We start from the raw sequence: 22,543 nt of genomic DNA, 5'->3' as shown, positions 1-22,543 counted from the left end.
ACTCTATCTAATCTCGGTTCTGATTTTAAAAAGAAAATCACACGTATTTCACATATTTTGCCTACCTAATTCTCTGGCTGGATTTTACAGCTCTCCTAAATCACTAAAAGGAAAGTCAAGCCAATGAGCTGAGAAGTGGCAGATGAAGTTTAATTTAGATAAATGTGAGGTGCTGCATTTTGGTAAAGCAAATTTTAGCAGGATTTATACACTTAATGGTAAGGTCCTCAGGAATGTTGCTGAACAAAGAGACCTTGGAGTGCAGGTTCATTGCTCCTTGAAAGTAGAGTTGCAGGTAGATAGGATAGTGAAGAAGCGTTTGGTATGTTTTCCTTTATTGGTCAGAGCATTGAGTACAGGAGTTGGGAGGTCATGTTGGGGCATACAGGACATTGGTTAGGCCACTTTTGGAACATTGCATGCAGTTCTGGTCTCCTTCCTATCAGAAGGATGTTGTGAAACTTAAAACGGTTCAGAAAAGATTTACAAGGATGTTGCCAAGGTTGGAGGATTTGAGCTATAGGGAGAGGTTGAATAGGCTAGGGCTGTTTTACCTGGAGCATTGGAGGCTGAGAGGTGACCTTATAGAGGTTTATAAAATCACGAAGGGCATGGATAGGGTAAATAAACAATGTCTTTTCCCAGTGGTAGGGGAGTCCCAAGTTAGAGGGCATAGGTTTAGGGTGAGAAGGGAAAGATATAAAAGAGACCTAAGGGGAAACTTTTTCATGCAGAGAGTAGTACATGTATGGAATGAGCTGCCAGACAAGGCATGCCAGCATTCAACAGTAGGGGAGTTGGCTTCTTTTGAGATAAAGGATCCAGAAAGGAAGGATAGAAACTGGCACTTGTATTGAACTTTGGTTTCACCACCAAACATTTATAAATCTCAGAAAGTGTCCTTCTCCCTGATTCAGAATAATGACATATCTGTATCAAACACAGAAGGAAGTCACAAAATCTAGCCCTGGCCCTATCTTTCAGCCTTGGCAGTATGAGTAGCTATTGAGTATTACTGGGTTCCCAAGGACATTTGTAGCTAATCCAGTAGAAAAGGATTCAAGACTAACCAAACTTGTTACAGATACCACATGGTTACTCCTTGATGCACTTTCCCACCTCCAATGATTATGCTTATTAACCAGCCCAAAAAAAGACTTTGCAAACTTTGCTCCAATTCTCAACTTTTTATCTGTTTCTCACTGCATGTGTTTAAAATGAAACAATCAAAACAATGGCATCAATAGTCACTCTATTTGAAGTAACATTTTATTAGGTTTCACCATGATTTATCAGTCTCCACAGTCTGGTCAATTAAAATGTATGTTTGGCCAATCTCTAGATATATTCTGAAAGGCACTGAAGACAATATCATTCCTTGCATTGCATACAATTAACATGTTTTATTTTAAAAAGAGTACATTACTTATTAATAGTTTTGAACCATCCATTTTGACACAAACCTCCACTGCATTAGATACCAGTCCAACTGTACAAATAAAATCTATTTCTCGTGTCTATACTAACACTGTAATTTTCTGTGTGCTGTACTTCAATGCAAAAAAGATGTACATTTGTCACCTGTGTTTGTAGAGGTAAAAGGCAAATCCTGATAAGATGAGCGCAAAGAAAGGTACCAAAATGGCAGCTGCTACAGAACTACTGTTTGTGCTATAGTAGTTATTAGATTTATCTCTATCCAGTTCTCCTCCCAGTGGTCCTGAAAATGAGACAAAGCAAGAATTAGTTGGTTAAATCCACACCAAAGACTACCAGCAGTTGCAACAGAGGGTGAAGTGCATGGAGGGGCAGCGATGACAGTAAACAACTTTGATAAGGGTTGGAAAGTGGCCTTTGAAAATAAGCTCAGAGTCAACAACCTTGGACAATCAGGTTTAGCCTGAACAAGCAGCTACAAATAGGAATGTGATCGAAAGCCATAATGTTGAATATGTCAAAAAGGTATCTGGTGATGTTAAATTGGATTAAGTTTGGGTGAATTTTAACTCTCAAAAACACATAGGTTTGGAGTTGATGTGAAGTGAACATTTTGAAACTACAAGTCAGAATCTGAGGAAGGGTATCCGGACCTGCAACTTTAACTTCTATAACACTACAGTGTGGAAATAGGCCCTTCGGCCCAACAAGTCCACACCGACCCTCCGAAGAGAAACTCACACCTCCTATATTTACCCCTGACTAATACATCTAACACTACGGGCAATTTAGTACAACCAATTCACCTAACCTGCATATCCTTGGACTGTGGAAGGAAACCGGAGCACCGGAGGAAACCCATGCAGACACGGGGAGAATGTGCAAACTCCACACAGACAATTGAACCCGGGTCACTGGCGCTGTGAGGCAGCAGTGCTAACCACTGAGCTACCATGCCGCCCTTAATTTTGATTTCTCTTTACAGATGCTGTCAGAGCTTTTCTAGTAACTTCTGTTTTTGCTTCTGATTTCCAGCATCTACAGTTCTTTTGATTTTTACTTTGATCACAACTGACTTCACAAGTAATGACGGTGCTGTTGGCTTGGAGAGGGCTGGGGAAGCGATGGTGATATGACCAGCCAACTTTCAGAAGGCAGGCTCTATTCTTCAGATTTTATCATCTTTTCTGTGTCCAACTTTAACAATGCATGGCTTGATTTCCTGGCAAAATCTAACTTCTAAAGACAGATGGGTGCTTTGTAACAGTTTGTGGGATCAGGAGGAGCAGGATTGGTTACTCTCTGATGATTTGCCACTTCTAGATATTTGAGCCGTCTCTGATGTGAGGTCATAATCTGCTCCATGCTACCCCAACCTAATGCCTCTCTTACCTCACCCCCCCCCACTGTAGCCTGAAGCTTCAGGCCTATCAGTCTGACAGAACCCAGCTGCCTTTGGCTGGGAACTGGAGTCCAAAATCAGTGATCAGGTTCTGCCATTAAATTATTCTTGCATGTTTCCAATGACTAAATACCATCACTGCTCTCTATTCTGAATCTCTGCCCCGCCCTTCCCATCCCTCCCCCAACAGCCTCTCCACCTTCTACCAAATGGGGAAAAAAGATGTCTCCTGCTAATATCTGGACATTAGCGTAAACAAGGAGTAGTCTGGCAGCTATACTACACATTGTGTGGAGTTCAGAAGTTGAAGGCGTGTACTGTACCTTTAAGAGAGAGTGAATGCTGTTCTGAACTGAGAATTTCCAAGCACCTGTGTATATGACTAGATAGCAGTCCCAGAGTGTACTGGAAAATTGAAAATATGTAACATTTGGCTGTGAAATGGATACCTGAGTTTTATTTGCTGTTTTAACAATGCAAATGTAATGGATCAGTTTAAATTATGCCCCAGGATACTAAAACCCAATTAAGTTTGAATTTATTTTTTGCCAACATTGAACCAATGAGATGGTTCAATGTCAGGGATGTAAAAAATGCAGACATTTTGAAAATTAGAAAGAGAGCAGCTGCCATCAAGACAGACCAAAGAAGTTAAGAAACACTCTCTGTCAAAGGTACCTTTACATATAAAACATACTCACAGTAAAAAGACAGAAGATGATCCAGGAATAGTGAAGTCACAGAAGACAACAGCAGCTTGTGCTTTTGAAATTAAGTTGATGTAATTTTAATAAGTGTCATATTGGAACAGCATAGTGTTATAGATTTGGAGGCAGGTAATAAACAGTTAAGAGGAATGAGGGCTTACAGTTCTGAATAGTTGTTGTTTACTGTTCACTTTTAGAGTTAAAAGAAAATTGATGTTATTTTCTTTAGTGGAATTTGGGAGTTCTCTGTCATTCATATCTTAACAGAATTTGAGGCAAGGTGAGTTTTTCTGGGTGTTTGCTTTAATTAACAGAAGAGTTCACCGCCATGTCATAATAATGGTATAGGTGCCTCCTGAGTTGTGGAATGCCCTGTTTCTGTTTATATAGGGTAAGCAATGATGGTATTAAGGCTTAAAGGAAATACATTTAAAGGATTACTTTTCTTGCCAAGTAGGGCATGTTCCTTCAACTTACTTATTTTGTACTTTTGTGTTGAATGCAAGTTAAATCTGAAATATAAATAAAGTAGTGCAGGAAGTAACCAGCAGTTCTATCGGTGTCTGTACTAAGAATAAAAAAGTTAATATTCTGAATAGTGAATTGACCCTTTCCACAGACTTAGAGGCTGGATGTCAAAGCAATTTATTAAAACTGAAGAGGTCAATGAGGGTGGGTTAATGATCTTGGAAAATGCAATCATTCTGTTTTTGATTGGAAAATGTCAAAGAAAATAAGCTTAGAATTGAGGGTTGAGGAAACAAAATATTTTTAAGATGTAATGAATTTTAAATAATACCATGTGGTATTAATTATGATCATTTTGTTTAGCACTTGGAAATTCTTTGTTTTAGTAGGGGCATGATGCAATTTAAAATGAAGTTTCAAAACAATGGAGAGAGTAATTACAAACCTACTAAGCAGTTGCACAGTATCAGATTGTAAAATTTCAAGCTCTATTCCCATTTCCATGACAGTCACAGTCTAAGGCTATAGGGAAGGCCATTTAGGACTGACATAAGGAGAAATTTCTTCACCCAGAGAGTGGTGAGCCTGTGGAATTTTCTATCACAGGAAATGGTCGATGACAAAATATTGATTGTTTTAAAGAAGGAGATAGATTTACTTTTTAGGGCTAAGGGGGTCAAAAGGTAATTGGAGAAAGCAAGAACAGGCTACTTATTGTTCAATATGATCATATTGAATGGTCTAGCAGGCTGGAAGTGCCAATTAGCCTATTAGCTATGTGTCTATCAGTGTTTTCAGAGATAGACTTTCAGTGCGTATGTTATAGATGTATACATGTTAGATTTAGAAAACCCATGTTCAGAAAACATGTCTATCCTGCTACGACCTGCCAGAACTTTTTGATCAACATTGTTCGTTAATAGATCTGTTACTAACCTTGTCTCTGAAAGCCAAACTGTCGGAAGTCTTTGCCTTGGACAAATCCCTGGTAGACAAAGGTCTTGCCTTCAGGCTCAGCTGAAACCTAATTAAAATATGCAACATCAAAAACGTTAAGCCATTTTGATGCAGATTTCATCATGCACTTCGGCATCTAAACAGGCATAAGGATCACATGACTCTGCGTTTGTTTGAGTGGAGGTAGACAACATATGAACTTTATGTGGCCTGTTCAGAAACATGACTGCCATGAGCAGCCCAACATTTTTCTTAGATTTCTTAGATTCCCTACAGTGTGGAAACATGTCCTTCAGCCCAACGAGTCCACACCGACCCTCCGAAGAGCAACCCACCCACACCCATTCCCTTACATTTACACCTGAAATTTAGCATGGTCAATTCACCTGACCTGCACATCTTTAGATTGTGGGAGGAAACCCACGCAGACACAGGGAAAATGTGCAAACTCCACACGGACAGCTGCCAGAGGCAGGAATTGAATCTGGGTCCCTAGCGCTGTGAGGCAGCAGTGCTAACTATTGAGCCACCGTGCTGCCCCATGAAACATTCTGCTGACAGACTGCATTTTCCGCACAGGGTGCTCAGGAAGAATAGATACACCTCAGGCTACACTGCTGATGGATCCATGTCAAGATGTTTCAGAGAGCTGGAAGAAGCTTGCCAACTGAGCTGTAGGTTGCAGGTTGTTTACTACTGTATTGTCCATACTTTATTTTAAGAGGTTGATGAATAGATGATAGATCAAGTTTCCACAGAGGTCCACACATAGCAAAGGTAATGGGAGTATCTGACTAAAGAGGCCAAACTCTTTCCCAAAGTCATGGTTACACTGTTGGTAAAAGTTTAATGAGCCCACAAAAATGGTCAAGGTTAACGAATACATCTTTCTATACACTGTGTGCCAATCACAAAAACAGCCCTTGCTCTGTTCACTGCAGCACAGCCTCATTAGAACTAAAGTTCCACATAAAAATATTCCACATCATCCACGGATACTTACCAATACTGCCAACCTCTCAATTTCTGCTGATTTAGCTAGGCATATCACATGAACAAACTGCAACACACTTTCTGACATTCATCTGTTTTCCCTTGTGGGACAAAATTACATGTAATAGGAGGAAGCAGCAGAGAACTGATGAGGAGCAGGTAGGTCTGCATCTGAGCTCCCTGATGGCGATGTTGCTCAGTATTTTAGGACTAAAATCACTGCATCTGGTGTCACTGCATACATTAAGGATGACAGCATTATCTTGTTTTACATTCCTTTCCAAATCTTACTCTGCTATTGGTAGGGAGCACAAGATGCAGATGCAGTGCCTCTCGCTTTGCACACCAACTAATACCATTCTTTCTGCATATTTATTTTCAAATACACAAAAGTGAGGCACACGGTGCAGTCTCATTATGGAGGATGTTTATGGAAGAAACATGGCCATGTTCGCAGCCAACAGATCAGACATTAGCACTGCACCAACCTATAGGACTCTGCAGAGTCAGCTGGGTGGCCTGCAGCTCGGTCAGATTGGGGAAACAGGTTTATCAGGAGGCAAAATGTGCAGACAGGTGCTCCGGCAAGGAACTCAGATGAAGACTGTGAGTGGCTGGTATTCAGGAGACCCCTGATGATGCACTTCTGCCCCACAGAGAAGAAATTCTTACACACCCAGGTCAATTTGAACCTGTATTCCAGAACATTAGAGTGGGCCCTTGGATCTCCAATTCAATAAGTATATCATTACTCGCTGCTCAAAGCAATCTCTACTGAGGGTCTTTTGGTTGTATCCTGGAAAGTACATCGCAATCAGATTAGGTTTGTGAAAGGCAACAGAGGGAGAAGCCGACTTAACCTTGCTCCTACTGATATACATTCCATGGGTATACCTGTTTAGGACAGTATTTGCAGAAGTGACCACTGCAACGTCTTTTTGGAGAAATTTGTTTTTACATTGGAGATCCCCTCCATTCTGCTAAATGAGATAGATTCAAAATAGAACTAGTAACTCAAAATTAAGATTTCATGAGGTTCTATGAGTCATCTGCTGCAGAAGAATTGTATTCTGTGACTTCACCGCCCAATATATGATTCTACCATACCTCCAAGCTGGGAAAGTGTCCTTTACACACACTCAACCCAAGTGAAATATAACTTGTAATGTCACTGTAAAACAAGTGTTTCCTTTCTGAAATTTCTACATGTTCACCAAATGTAATTCTTTCCATTTCATCCCGAGTTACAAAGACAGGCTAATTCATTGATTTCTCTCAGACTTGGATTACATTGAGGCTGCAAAACACCAAGTTTAGATCTTTCATTCTGAACTGAACCTGCTGGTGGACCCTGACCTCTCTTTTTCTAAGTTGTGAAAGGAGTAGCCTTGTTTTGACCCTGTACTAATAAGCAAACATTTTGAAAATGTCACTGCCACAAAAGTAAAATCAAAACCCATTTAATTCCACTTTAAAATCCAACATCCAAACAATAATGATATTTTAGAAATCTTTATGTCAAAGCTCCTTGTATTTATTAGTTCTTAATTATGTTCCATTTCTGGTATGTAAATTATGGTTTCTACAATGAAGATGCAAAATTCATGTTCAACTACTATGCTCTGCCCTCATTCCAATGATTATTTCTCTCTTTGTCTTGAAGGATCAATGTTGATATTAGGTATTTTTCTTTCCCTTTATTTGTATAAAGCTCTGGCAATCTGTTTTTATATTCAAAATTGGTTTACCTACACAAACTCCTCCTCTCTTTATGATCAAACTTTGCTGGTTTCTAAAACACTTCCAATTCTCAACCTTACAGTTTTGCAACATAATAGATCTCTTTTTCTATTCTAATACCATCTTAACTTCCCTAGCAAGCCATAGGTGAATCTCTACTGTTGAGTCATTGTTTTGTAATGTTATGCATTTATGTTGAACATTTTGAATTGTTTCTTCAAATGCTTCCCACTGTTCATAATTATTGACGTATCCTTTAATCTACTTATCCAATCAACTTAATGAGCTTTATCTCCCATTTTTATATAACTGGTTTTTGTTTCAGTTTAATACTCTTGTTTGGGACTGGAATATGTCACTTTCAAACTTAATATGGAAATCACGTTTATTTTTCTTCCCAAAGGACTTTTATCACAAGATTATTAATCAAACTTGTCACATTACATAATGCTAGTTTTAAAACTGCTTTATCCCAATTGATGAGTGTTCCAGGGAACTACTGCAAAGATATTCTCCAAACTCTTCTCCCAGATCACCTTTGCCAAGTGGGTTTGGCCAATTTATAATGAAGATAAAAGTTTCACATGAATATCAGTTTTCTTTTGTGTCAAACTGCAATGATTTCTTGTGTAATGCTCTGCCCAATGTTATCACTACAGTTCAGAAGCCTGAAAACTATTCTTAGCAATGGTGTTCTGATCCATATTATTTATAATTTCTATCAGACTGATTATATTACCTGATCTTCTGATTCAAGGTCCTCTCTCACCATTGTCTTAATACTATCTTTTATCATCAGGACTACACCTTCTCATCTTCCATTCAGTCTCCCTCTCCAAAGTGTACTATGAACTGAATTATTTATTCCCAAACTAGTTGGCTGGGAACTATGTATCTGCAATGATGATTAGATCAAAATTACATAGAGTCATTTTTCCATATCCGCGAGAGTTCTGTTCCCGACAATTCCAATGAATGATGAATTCGTGAGTGCTTAGTTTAATAACTTATGGTAAAAATATGATTTGGTTCCTGGACCCCAAGATTATGAATTTTTGCTTCTTACTTTTAGGCTACGGTTTGCATTAAAATAATAAATACTAAAACAGCTGAAATAAAAGTTAATATTAATAGAATATAATGGAGTGTTGGAGGTGGAGGACAGTGCAGACTTGCCTTCCCCTCCCTATCAGCCACTTTGCCTCAATGACATGCCCTCCTCCTCTATCTCCATCCAATGGATATTGACAACCTCTTCATCCTCGTGAGCACCTCTGCTCTTGTTCTTTGAGGGCAAATACTAGAACAGGTCGGAGAGCAAGAGCGAGATTATCACGGAAGTGAAAGTGGTCGCAGACAGGTGAGTTTAATGCTTGTATTTTGAATAACTGGTTACTTGTAAAAAGATAAATTTGTGAGCTCATGGATATGGAGGAATGACTATATTTTTGCTGTGCTATTAGCTCATTAATTGTTATGAATGTTTATTCAAATATAAAACCTTTAAACATTATTTAAAACTCCTATTGCAGCTCAGGAGCTAAACCAGTGTTTGATACTATTTGATGTCACACTATGTCCACTTTACATAGATGCAGGAGGACCATGATAACATTTTTATAATTATGGCCAACAAAACTGCAAGTTATTCAAAGTCACTATTTTACAAGCTTCTGGATTTTGTTGCAGAGACAAATTTGTAGCCTTGCCCATTGTTTATATTTTAGCCAAAATGATGACTCTCATAGAGTCTTTCAGCATGCAGGGAGACTGTTTTACTCACACACTTGTCTATTGGTCCTAACGTATCACAGCTTGCAGATTTATATGTTTTCAGTCTCGTTACTGTGTCCTTACTGATGCATTTGATAGTCACCAACATTGAAACTATTTCAACTATCCATGGTGATTAACAAAATATCCAAAAGTAACTCACTGTGCAGGATGGGATAGAACAGGTCTGATTGGCACAGTCCATAATAGGTCAGTTCACTGAACTGGTAAAGGAGCCTGGTCTGCCTTTCTTTGAATAGGATACAACTTCGAAATTATCATCAAACTGAATAATATCAAGAAACCATGTACTTACATGACCATCCAAAGCCCAGTTATCATTTCTGAACTTGCTTATAAAGATCTCAATAGGTCCCTTCATTTGGTAGACCTTTAAAAAAAGTCGGGTCTCTTCCTTTTTATAGATTCCTACAGAAAAATCACACAAGTGATCACGCTTATAACAATACAGTTTAACTGAAAGACAGCAGTCATACATAGAAATTGACATTTTCAAAGATTTCCATGACACTTTTCAGGATCTTGAGACAGTCAGCAGAAGTTTCCTCATTTTCCCAAAGTGAGTACACACAGCGGATAATCTGCCCAAAAATAGCAGTGATCGATGGAATCAGATTATCTGATTAATGATGTATGTTGAGAGATAAGTATTGTTCCAAACCTAAGGTAAGGCCTGCTCATAGAAATGATCTATTTGCACTGGATGACAATAGCTTGTACATCATATCTTTAGCCTTAAGGTCATTTCACAGCATTTGCAAACAATGAAACTAAACAAGAATGGAAGAGATATCAGAAGTGCTGGTAAAATATTGATGAAAGAAGGCAATTTTAAAGGTTGCTTTAAATTAAAAGAGGGTGGAGAACAAAAGGATCTTAGGGAGGGTGTTTCAAGGTTTGAGGTTTTGAAAGATCAGACACCATTGTTGAGTCAAAGGATTAAAAGAATTGTGTTCAAATGGCATTATTTTAAATCCCATTGGAGCTCTGAAATCTGAAAAACCCACTCGATTAAAATTATGAATTGAAAATCAAAATTAATTTTAATAATGATCGCCATTTGAATAATTTAATATAATTTTCCATATTGAATAGGACTTACTTGTATTTCTCTAATTTTGAACATTTCTTAAATACTGTGTGATCAATACTAAAAGTTTGTTCATAAGTCAAGATGGTTACCAGTCAGATTAGGACAAAAAATATGGGATGACGCATTTTGATTCTGAATGGCACAAGAATAGCTTGCTAGTATACTTTCTTCCAAGCACAAGGTATACAGAATAAAAAGTGACTTCAGTGCAACATGGGTCATGTTATTCTGTGTTTGAGCACAGTCTCCCTGTCTCGTGGTATAAATTTGAATCCAGTTCGAAGTGAAGAAATCAACGTTTGCTCTGCATGTTGGCTCTAAGGATGATTCTAAATTAATGCTCTAAATTACTTACTATCTTTAAGTCAATATCATGACCTGATCTGTGAGTGCTTTGCATCAACAATAAGTGCACAAAAAAACAATGAAATATTCTACTTTTAGGGCAGATATTAAGTACATTAACTTCATTCACTTTAATCACCAGTGAGTGATTTCTGAGTAAGATCTACTATGGTTGAACCTGAATGACATGCCCAATAATATTCACAAGTTTGAATACAAAATTAGTAGAAGCGAGAATATCACAATCTTTTCTTTTAGAAAATGTGAATACAATTTGTACTTATTGTGCAGCTGAACACTTTAATAGCAGTGATGAGCAATTAATAATTCTTAATAATCATTTGTAGATTCTCAGGTTTTTAAATTGAATAAAAACTGTACTTTAAATTCTGGGGTCTGCAGTTATTACTTGATTGGCTTGGCTTCGTCAATATGATATCCTCTCCCACCACTCATCAGATTGGCGTAACCAATATGGAAGATTGTGGAATTTTAAATACAAATTGTATTTAAGGCAACTTCAGTCTCTCTGAATGAATCAATTAACCATTGGGAATTTCTGCTCAGTGGTTTTCTCTGTCAGTCTTTGAAAGGACTCTAAAGATTGAACTAATCTTTTGTGCACAAGGGAACAGATAGATAAATTTTGACTAGTGTGAGATGATGCATTTTGGGAGGACTAACAAGGCAAGACAGTGAATGTTGAATGGTAGGACCCCACAAGATACAGAGGATCAGACGGAACTTTGGTATGCATGTCCATAGATCCTTGAAGGCATCAGGTCAAGTAAAGTTGTGTAGAAGGCAGATGGGATACTTGCCTTTGAAAATAACGTCATTGAATATAAGAGCAAGGAAATATTCGACCACACCTGAAGTACTGTGTGCAGTTCTGGTCACCACACTATAGAAGGATGTGATTGCACAGGAGAAAGTGCAGTGGAGATTCATCGGGATGCTGTCTGGGCCTGCGTGTTTCAGCTATAACGAGAGATTAAATAAGGTAGGGTTGTTTTTTGCTTAGAACAGAGCAGGCTGAAGAGGAAATATGTTCTGAGGGGCATAACCAGGATAGACATGGAGAAACGAAAGTCGGAGGAGTTGTTGACAGTGAGGAAGGATGCGGCAGGTTACAGCAGGATATAGAGAAGCTGCAGAGCTGGGCAGAAAGGTGGCAAATGGAATTCAATGTAGCTAAGTGTGAGGTGATTCACTTTGGGAACAATAACAAAAAGATGGGGTACTGGGCTAATAGTCGGATACTTGATCTGGAATATTGTGTGCAGTTTTGGTCGCCATACTATAGGAAGGATGTGGTGGCACTGGAACGGGTGCAGAGGAGGTTTACCAGGATGTTGCCTGGTATGGAAGGAAGATCGTATGAGGAAAGACTGAGACACTTGGGGCTGTTTTCATTAGAGAAAATAAGGTTTAGGGGTGACTTGATTGAGGTGTACAAGATGATTAGGGGTTTAGATAGGGTCGACAGTGAGAATCTTTTTCCACGTATGGAGTCAGCTATTACGAGGGGGCATAGCTTTAAATTAAGGGGGGGTAGATATAGGACTGAAGTTAGGGGTAGGTTCTTCACTCAGCGAGTCGTAAGTTCATGGAATGCCCTGCCAGTAGCAGTGGTGGACTCTCCCTCTTTATGGGCATTTAAGCGGGCATTGGATAGGTATATGGAGGATAGTGGGTTAGTATAGGTTAGGTGGGCTTGGATCGGCGCAACATCGAGGGCCAAAGGGCCTGTACTGCGCTGTATTCTTCTATGTTCTATGTTCTAAACATTAACACTTTGTAGAAAAGTCAATAACCAGGGGTTACAGTTTAAAGGTAAGGCACAGGAAGTTGAGAGGAGATTTGAGGAAAAATGTTTTTATCCAGAGGGTGATTAATAGCTGGAACTCTGGTGGAAAAGGCAGAGACTCTAAAGATATTTAAAAAGTATTCAGATGAGCATTGTAATACAACAGCATATCTGGGTAATCCAAGATGGAGGATGGGAAATATTTCTGGCTGCTGCTCCTTTATTGAGGTATTTTAGGTGCTGGAAGTGATTTCCTTGAATTCCAGGAGCAGCAATTACTTTATATATGCTGTTGAATTGATTTGAAACTTTGGAGGAAAAAGGCAAAATAACAGCAGTTTTAAAAGGGAGAAGAACAGACAAAGGAAGCACATGGCGAGGTCAGTGCAAGAGAGAGAGAGAAAAAAAACCTGCACAATTACTGCCTAAGATGTTTGAATTCATGTATCATTGGACATCGGAGTGCATCTGGGAAAATTAACAAACAGTGAAATTCGCAACTGATCTTGGAGGAACTGTTGGGCGAAGTTCACAGCACAGAATCAGATAAGTTAATCGTTGTTTTAAGTGTGGCCTACAGAGAATATGCAGTAGTGAGTAGAATGGGTTCTTTCTTGATTAGATGTTTTTGGAGATATGTCTCTTGATTAAACTTAAAATATAAGCCATAACTATTAATTTAACCTGAGGCAGTGTTTTGTAGAGGAATAGAACGGTGTTAATTTCTGTAGATTGTGAAGGAGCAAAAATGGCCTTTTCTAGTTTCATTTGTATTTCTAGTCAGATGTGGGAGCTTAAAGAGAGTTTAAGGGTTACTGCAGATTATATTTGCCATAAATGCTGTTGGTTGTGAATCTTATCAGATGGAATGGATCAGTTGGAGAAGCGATGAGGAATCTGCAACAGCAACAGTATGTGATGGATGACAGTTATAGGAAGGGGGGGGGGGGAACTCAGATACAGTCACGTAGATGGGTTAACTCCAGGAAAGGTAAGAGAGGTAGGCAGCTAATGCAGGAGTCTGTTGTGGATATACCCATTTCAAACAGGTGTGCTGTTTTGGAAAATGTAGGGGGTGATGGATTCTCAGGGGAATGTAGCATGAACAGCTGAGTTCCTGGTATTGAGATTGGCTCTAATGCAACGAGGGGTACGTCCGGTTCCAAGAGATTAATTGTGTTAGGGGATTCTCTAGTCCGAGGTACAGACAGACGTTTCTGTGGCCAGCAGAGAAAAAAGCAGAATGGTGTGTTGTTTCCCTGGTGCCAGGATCAAGGGTGTCTCAGCGAAGGTGCAGAATGTTCTCACGGGAGAGAGGGACCAGCAAGAGGTCATTGTCCACATTGGAACCAATGACATTGGAAGTGAAAAGGTTGAGATTCTGAAGGGAGATTACAGAGAGTTAGGCAGAAATTTAAAAAGGAGGTCCTCAAGAGTAGTAATATCTGGATTACTCCTGGTGCTTCGAGCTAGTGAGGACCGGAATAGGAGGATAGAGCAGATGAATGCATCGCTGAGGAACTGCTGTGTGGGAGAAGGATTCACATTTTTGGATCTTTGGAATCTCTTTTGGGGTAGAAGTGACCTGTACAAGAAAGATGGATTGCACCTAAATTGGAAGGGGACTAATATACTGGCAGGGAGATTTGCTAGAGCTGCTCGGGAGGATTTAAACTGGTAAGGTGGGATGGGATCCAGGAGGTAGTGAGGAAAGAGATCAATTGGAGACTGGTACAGTTTAGAACAGAAGCAAGTCAAACAGTCAGGGCAGGCAGGGACAAGGTAGAACTAATAAATTAAACTGCATTTATTTCAATGCAAGGGGCCTAACAGCAAAGGCAAATGAACTCAGTGTGTAATGAGGAACATGGGACTGGGATATCATAGCAATTATGGAAACATGGCTCAGGGACGGGCAAGACTGGCCGCTTAATGTTCCAGGATACAAATGCTACAGGAAGGATAGAAAGGGAGGCAAACATAGAACTGGGACTGAGCTGAAAATGTGTTGCTGGAAAAGCGCAGCAGGTCAGGCAGCATCCAAGGAACAGGAGAATCGACGTTTCGGGCATAAGCCCTTCTTCAGGAACCCTTCTTCAGCCTTCTTCAGGCTTATGCCCGAAACATCGATTCTCCTGTTCCTTGGATGCTGCCTGACCTGCTGCGCTTTTCCAGCAACACATTTTCAGCTCTGATCTCCAGCATCTGCAGTCCTCACTTTCTCCTCATAGACTGGGACTGCCATAGTGTTAAAGGTTTGGAGGGAGAGGAATTTGTTAAGTGCATACAAGACAATTTTCTGATTCCGTTTGTGGATGTGCCTACCAGAGAAGGTGCAAAACTTGACCTAATCTTGGGAAATAAGGCAGGGCAGGTGACTGAGGGTCAGTGGGAGAGCACTTTGGGGCCAGCGAACATAATTCTATTAGATTTAAAATAATGATGGAAAAGGATAGACCAGATCTAAAAGTTGAAGTTCTAAATTGGTGAAAGGCCAAAATTGACGGCATTAGGCAAAAACGTTTGAAAGCTGATTGGGGGCAGATGTTCGCAGGTAAAGGGACGGCTGGAAAAAGGGAAGACTTCAGAAATGAGAATCCCAATAAAGTATATTCCTATTTGGATTAAAGGAAAGGCTGGTAGGTATAGGGAATGTTGGATGACTGAAGAAATTGAGGGTTTGGTTAATAAAAAGAAGGAAGCATATGTAAGGTATAGACAAGATAGATCGAATGAATCCTTAGAAGAGTATAAAGGAAGTAGGAGTATACTTCAGAGGGAAATCAGGAGGGTAAAAAGGGGACATGAGATAGCTTTGGCAAATAGGATTAAGGAGAATCTAAAGAGTTTTTACAAATTCATTGAGGACAAAAGGGTAACTAGGGAGAGAATAGGGCCCATCAAAGATCAGCAAGGCGGCCTTTGTGTGGAGCCGCAGAAAATGGGGGAAATACTAAATGAGTATTTTGCATCAGTATTTACTGTGGAAAAGGATATAGAAGATATAGAAGATATAGACTGTAGGGAAATAGATGGTGACATCTTGCAAGATGTCCATATTACAAAGGAGAAAGTGCTGGATGTCTTGAAATGGTTAAAGGTGGATAAATCCCCAGGACCTGATCAGGTGTACCCTAGAACTCTGTGGGAAGCTAGATAAGTGGGCCTCTTGCTAAGATATTTGTATCATCAGTAGTCACAGGTGAGGTGCTGGAAGACTGGAGGTTGTCTATTGTGGTGCCACTGTTTAAGAAGGGCGGTAAGGACAAGCCATGGAACTATAGACCAGTGAACCTGACCTTGATGGTGGACAAGTTGTTGGAGGGAATCCTGAGGGACAGGATATACATGCATTTGGAAAGGTAAGGACTGATTAGGGATAGTCAACATGGCTTTGTGCGTGGGAAATTATGTCTCACAAACTTGATTGAGTTTTTTTGAGGAAGTAACAAAGAGGATTAATGAGGGCGGAGCAGTAGATGTGATCTATATGGACTTCAGTAAGGCATTCATCAAGGTTCCCCATGGGAGACTGATTTAACAAGGTTAGAACTCATGGAATACAGGGAGAACAAGTCATTTAGATACAAAACTGGCTCAAAGGTAGAAGACAGAGGGTGGTAGTGGAGGGTTGTTTTTCAGACTGGAGGCCTGTGAACAGTGGAGTGCTACAAGGATTGGTGCTGAGTCCTCTACTTTTTGCCATTTACATAAATGATTTGAATGCAAGCATAAGAGGTACAGTTAGGAAGTTTGCTGATGACACCAAAATTGGAGGTGTAGTGGACAGGAAGAGGGTTATCTCAGATTACAGCAGGATCTTGACCAGTTTGGCCAATGGGCTGAGAAGTGGCAGATGGAGTTTAATTTAGATAAATGCGAGGTGCTGCATTTTGGGAAAGCAAATCTTAGCAGGGTTTATACACTTAATGGTAAGGTCCTAGGGAGTGTTGCTGAACAAAGAGACCTTGGAGTGCAGGTTCATAGCTCCTTGAAAGTGGAGTCGCAGGTAGATAGGATAGTGAAGAAGGTGTTTGATATGCTTTCTTTTATTGGTCAGAGTATTGAGTACAGGGGTTTGAATGTCATGTTGCGGCTATACAGGACATTGGTTAGGCCACTGTTGGAATATTGCGTGCAATTCTGGTCTCCTTCCTATCGGAAAGATGTTGTGAAACTTGAAAGGGTTCAGAAAAGATTTACAAGGATGTTGCCAGAGTTGGAAGATGTGAGCTATACGTAGAGGCTGAACAGGCTGGGGCTGTTTTCCCTGGAGCGTCGGAGGCTGAGGTGTGACCTTATAGAGGTTTACACAATTATGAGGGGTATGGATAGATAAATAGGCAAAGTCTTTTCCCTGCGGTCGGGAAGTCCAGAACAAGAGGGCATAGGTTTAGGGTGAGAGGGGAAAGATATAAAAGAGACCTAAGGGGCAACTTTTTCACACAGAGGGTGGTACGTGTATGGAATGAGCTGCCAGAGGAAGTGGTGGAGGCTGGTACAATTGCAACATTTAAGAGGCATTTGGATGGGTATACGAATAGGAAGTGTTTGGAGGGATATGGGCCGGATGCTGGCAGGTGGGACTAGATTGGGTTTGGATATCTGGTCGGCATGGACGGGTTGGACTGAAGGGTCTGTTTCCATGCTGTACATCTCTATGACTCTATGAGCTGCAGGCCATGTCTTGGAAAATGGAAATAGAATTAATAACCAGTATGGACACTATGAGCTAAAGGACCTGTTTCCGTGCTTTAAAAACTCCATGTCTTAGCATTTTATATTTTCTAAGACATTCATTATGGTACCCAAATCTAACCAGAGGACTTTTTTTACTGAAAACTCATGTTCTCATTTAAAATTGTGTTACAAGTAGCTGGTGGACGGAACTGTGATTTAAAATCAGAACAAATTTGTGATAAACCAATTTTTAGTTCGATTATCAAACTCTACTAAGCCACAGCTGTTAATCAAAGGACATTATACAGGCAGAGTTTGTTGTAAAGTATAATTTTATATGCTGTCCAATTGTGCTCTTTCATGACAGACTTTGCAACTGATGATCTGCAAATGAAGTTCAGTGTAAACTTTGAGGGAAGGGGCATGCAATGTTTTTTTAAAATGGAAATAATCGGTACTGAAATCACTGATTGTGTCAAAAGCCCTGACCCACCCCAAAACCTCTAAGCCAGTGACAATCTTCAGCAAGTGCCACTTATGCCTCAGAGTCTATGGCTTCTGCACTCTGACAAACTTATTAATGCCACCAGCTGCTTCTCACAGTTGCACATATTTCCTTGGGAATATTCAGCCATGACAATCAAACATGATACATTGAAATGCATTGCAACACACCCAATCATATGATTACCTTGTAGGACAAGGTCACATACAGATAAACTGGATGAAGTCGCTCCTGAAGCCTTTAGAGGAGACAGTGTGGTGAATTATTGGGATGTAAGTCACTGAAGTTGTTTCACCATGCAGCACTGCAGCCATCTAGGATGACAGCATGTTCCTCCCTTTGCACTTTCTCAATATCCATTTTATCATTATTCATTTCAAATACAAGATGGCATTGGGGACTTCTTGCTTTCTATTCACTCAACTTTCCCTCACATTTACCTTTCTGCATTTATGCTTTCAGATATCTAAGAGCTGTTGTAACCTGGTGAATGGTGAACACTAAAGGAGACATCTGAGAATCACAACCATCAGCTCAGTCATTGGCAATTTAAAGAGAGTGATATCATGGCAGTGTCTGCTCATAGAAAATTAATGGGCATGACTGGACTTCAGCAAGCCCAGGGAGAAAGTGTCATGCGAATGTCAGCTCCACCATGGTTGATGTTTTAGCTGAATGCTGCAACAGAGGACAGGAAGAGCACCAAGGAGGCTGATAGGCATGCAACGCAGAAACACTGTGTGCATTGACAAGGCCTGACATTTATCCATTTGTCACTGTCAACAAGTGAAGGGGAATCCAGTTCCAACCTAACAAATGAAGTATCATCTGAAGCCTGTCAATGATCGAGGGCAGGTTTTATGCATGAATGCCTCACATTGTTCTCTACTGACTCAAACAACTTTCAATAGCTCATCTAACAACGATGAAGACAGTATTTCCATTCACTGTGCATCAGCAAAAGGAAGTCTTTCCACCTAAAAGTTCCATAGTGATGCCTTTAAATATCGCTGGTAGGGACTTCCTCATGCAGTTGAACATATGTTTCAGTCAAGCTGTGTAGGTTTAAGGAAGACCATTAACAGGCTTTACAGGGCTCAAAGTGGCGCATTGCGAGTCAAGTCTCTGTTAGACAATTATTGAAATTGCCCACATGCATGTGGCGAACACATGGGATGCCCAGATCATTGATATGTCTCACCATCCTGTTCAGAGATATTTTTACACACATTTATAGCAAGTGAGACTTGAACCAGGACCACGTGGCCCAAAGGTAAACACTAACACTGTGCCATAAGAGATGCCAGGTATCACCAGTGCCAGGTATTTGTTCACCTCAGAGTTCCTGTTTTAACATGAGCGGTGCCACAGGTCCAAATTTTGCAGCCCAGGTCCATGAAACTGAATTCCCTCATTTCAATCATACATAAAAGTAATTTTTAATAATTGCTTTCCAAAGGTCAGGTAGTTTTAAATCATAATATACCCCATAATCCCAAATGTCATGAGTATAATCATTTAAGAGCTCCGATAGAGTCCAAATTGATGATGTTTTTTCTAAATCTTGAATTTAAACTGAAGTAAATTAACCATTTACTTTTCAACAATAAGCTTCAACTGGAAAATACACTGGATAGCATCAGCATATGAATTATTTGGCATTTGATTATTGTAAATGAGTTTGAAAATTTATTAGACTAATAAATAGTAGAGTTAGCTCTTATTTTCATTGTCCTCGCCCTGTCTTCAACTTCTCCAATCTTCATTACAAAAGAAAGTTCCAGAAATAGCAGGACATCGGCTCCTTGAAAGAATCAGATTTCAACCCAGTCAGTTTATACATTTATGTTTGGAGATAGTGAGGACTGCAGATGCTGAAAAGTCAGCATCAATAAAATGTGGAGCTGGATAAAGCACAGCAGGTCAAGGAGCATCTGAGGAGCAGGAGAGTTGACATTTCTGAAGGGTCCTGCCTAAAATGTTGACTCTCCTCTTCTGATGCAGCTTGACCTGCTGCGCTTTTTCCAGCTCCACATCTTATCGACTCTATACATTAATTCTAGTTTATGACAAAGGGCATTCACTGTCCCTATTGGGATATTCACTGGCTAATCTGCCCAGAAATAAGGCTGCATGAAGATATCATTGCATGTAACTGTGGGGAGATCATGAAGGAATAATACTGCCATGGATTGACAGATTAGCATCAATACAGATTGGCAGATTTGATCCATTCAGGCCAAAGACATTTCCAATCAACCTGCTCAGACACATTATGAGTTCTGAAGAAGGGTCACTGGTCCTGAAAAGCTAATTCTGACTTCTCTCTATAGATACTACCAGACGTGCTGAGCTTTTCCAGCAATTTCTGTTTTTATTTATGTATGCTATGACACACCTCTGGAGAAAGTGGGGCTTGAAACCAGGCTTCCTAACCCAGGGGCAGGGACACCATCACTGCAATGTAAGAGCCGCTACTCTGATCAGGTCAGAAACTGGGACTGATTTACTGTGAGGTCAACTTAGATACAAATCATGTGATCCTTAATTAACTACACCGATCTTACTCGATGTTTTATTCGCAAATATCCTGTGGTGCTCTACAATAATTGCTCTTGTGGACTGTGATAAAAACTTGACATTGTGTTATGGGTTGCTTTCTTATTCTGTCTCTGCACATCCTGCACCCCTGAATTACATTCAAACATGGATCTTTTTCTCTCAGCAAGATCTTAGAACCTCTGCTCCACTTTACACTCCACCTCGTACAACTCTTTCATCAGTTTAAAACAGGTTTCAAACAATGAAGCAATTTTGTTGTTGAGGAAAATAGCAATACAGACCTGATCAATGTTATCTGGACCACAGGAGTTGAAAACCTACCCGACAGTTTTAATGCCATGTTGCTGTGTTCGATGAATGTAACATTTACACGACCATTGGAAATATTAAAATAATCAACAGTTAATGTTGCCGGTTGTTTCTTTCCAAGGTACTCATAGAAGCCCTTCCATATAGAATTTGGAGCAAATACATCTGGAGGAACTAAAGGAATAAACGAAGATTTGGTAATAGGAGCTGAATTGAAATCACATTAGCAAACATACAACAAATTTAAGAAAAATATTTGCCAGAGACAATCTGCAGGGCAATAATGATAAGAGACATTGCTTTCCGAGAGTGCATATGACATCAATCGGTTTGAAAATGATTGTTGTGACACTTGCACTTGATGCTTCCCTCAGAGAAATAGAATCATTCCCAACATTTGCCTGAACTTTTCAAAGTTCAGACCCCACCCCTCCAACCGTAACAACGACAGAACGCCCCTGGTGCTCACCTTCCACCCAACCAACCTTCGCATAAACCAAATCATCCGCCGACATTTCCGCCACCTCCAAACAGACCCCACCACCAGAGATATATTTCCCTCCCCACCCCTTTCCGTCTTCCGCAAAGACCATTCCCTCCGTGACTACCTGGTCAGGTCCACGTTTAATTCCCAGTTGCAGTATTTATATAGCTGGTACAGTTAAGTTTCTGGTAGAGACAATAGCTGTGGATGCTGGAGGCCAGATTCTGGATGGTGGTGCTGGGGGAGCACAGTGGTTCGGGCAGCATCCGGGGAGCTTCGAAATCGACGTTTAAGATGCCTGGAGGAAGAACGCCTCATCTTCTGCCTCGGAACACTTCAACCCCAGGGCATCAATGTGGACTTCAACAGTTTCCTCATTTCCCCTTCCCCCACCTCACCCTAGTTCTAAACTTCCAGCTCAGCACTGTCCCCATGACTTGTCCGGACTTGTCCTACCTGCCTATCTCCTTTTACACCGATCCACTCCACCCTCTCCTCCCTGACCTATCACCTTCATCCCCTCCACAACTCACCCATTGTACTCTATGCTACTTTCTCCCCCCCCCCCCCCTCCTCTAGCTTATCTCTCCACGTTTCAGGCTCACTGCCTTTATTCCTGATGAAGGGCTTTTGCCCGAAACGTCGATTTCGAAGCTCTTTGGATGCTGCCTGAACTGCTGTGCTCTTCCAGCACTACTAATCCAGAATGAACTTTTCAAAGGTCAGGGAGGTGTTGTGCAGTGTACAGGGGAGTCAGGACCCTGCAGAATCCCTGATGTGCAAACTCTGAAAGAATTTCCCAGGAACTTGAAGCTACTCCTGGGCAATTCCCCTGATCTGGATTGGTCTGAAAGTATCCATTTAAATCAGGGACTCTGGAGGGTTTTGCTGCGGTGAATAATTACTGAGGAATGGCTATAAAACTCAAATTTTCTGTAACTATTAAACTCTCCACCCACTCCTATAAGTACAACTACCTTAGATCTTTGACATATTCTGAACTTGGTCCAACATCCCCTCCTGTACCCCAGGAACTAATGTTTTCCACTCTTCTCTCTGCAGAGTATAACAACCCGTACCCTTCAGAAACCGATACATCTCTGCCACCAGACCCAATATTCCCTATCCCAGACCTGACAATTTGCCTCCCCCTTGCCATGCATGACTTGCATTTTTCCTGCTGAACCTGACACTTCCTGCACACCCCCAACCTTCCCGATCACACTTCATCACTTTATCTGGCACTCTACCCACTTG

The 22,543-nt window shown here is 40.5% G+C and overlaps 1 protein-coding gene across 1 annotated transcript in view; it reads right to left on the bottom strand.

The window, feature by feature from the left end:
• LOC122548600 (CUB and sushi domain-containing protein 1-like) overlaps positions 1–22,543 on the bottom strand; it is a 2,366,391-nt gene that overhangs the window by 4,146 nt on the left and 2,339,702 nt on the right. Inside the window, exons 68-71 of the mRNA XM_043687435.1 lie at positions 20,815–20,976; positions 9,794–9,906; positions 4,951–5,038; positions 1,582–1,720 (exon numbers count right to left, since the gene is read on the bottom strand). Of these exons, the coding sequence (XP_043543370.1) occupies positions 1,582–1,720; positions 4,951–5,038; positions 9,794–9,906; positions 20,815–20,976 (502 nt within the window). The remainder of the gene's footprint in view (positions 1–1,581; positions 1,721–4,950; positions 5,039–9,793; positions 9,907–20,814; positions 20,977–22,543) is intronic.

This window comes from Chiloscyllium plagiosum, chromosome 3 (assembly GCF_004010195.1).
Source record: "Chiloscyllium plagiosum isolate BGI_BamShark_2017 chromosome 3, ASM401019v2, whole genome shotgun sequence".
Taxonomy (NCBI): Eukaryota; Metazoa; Chordata; class Chondrichthyes; order Orectolobiformes; family Hemiscylliidae; genus Chiloscyllium; species Chiloscyllium plagiosum.
The sequence above is the reverse complement of the archived record's forward strand: the minus strand, read 5'-3'. Positions and strand labels throughout refer to the sequence as shown.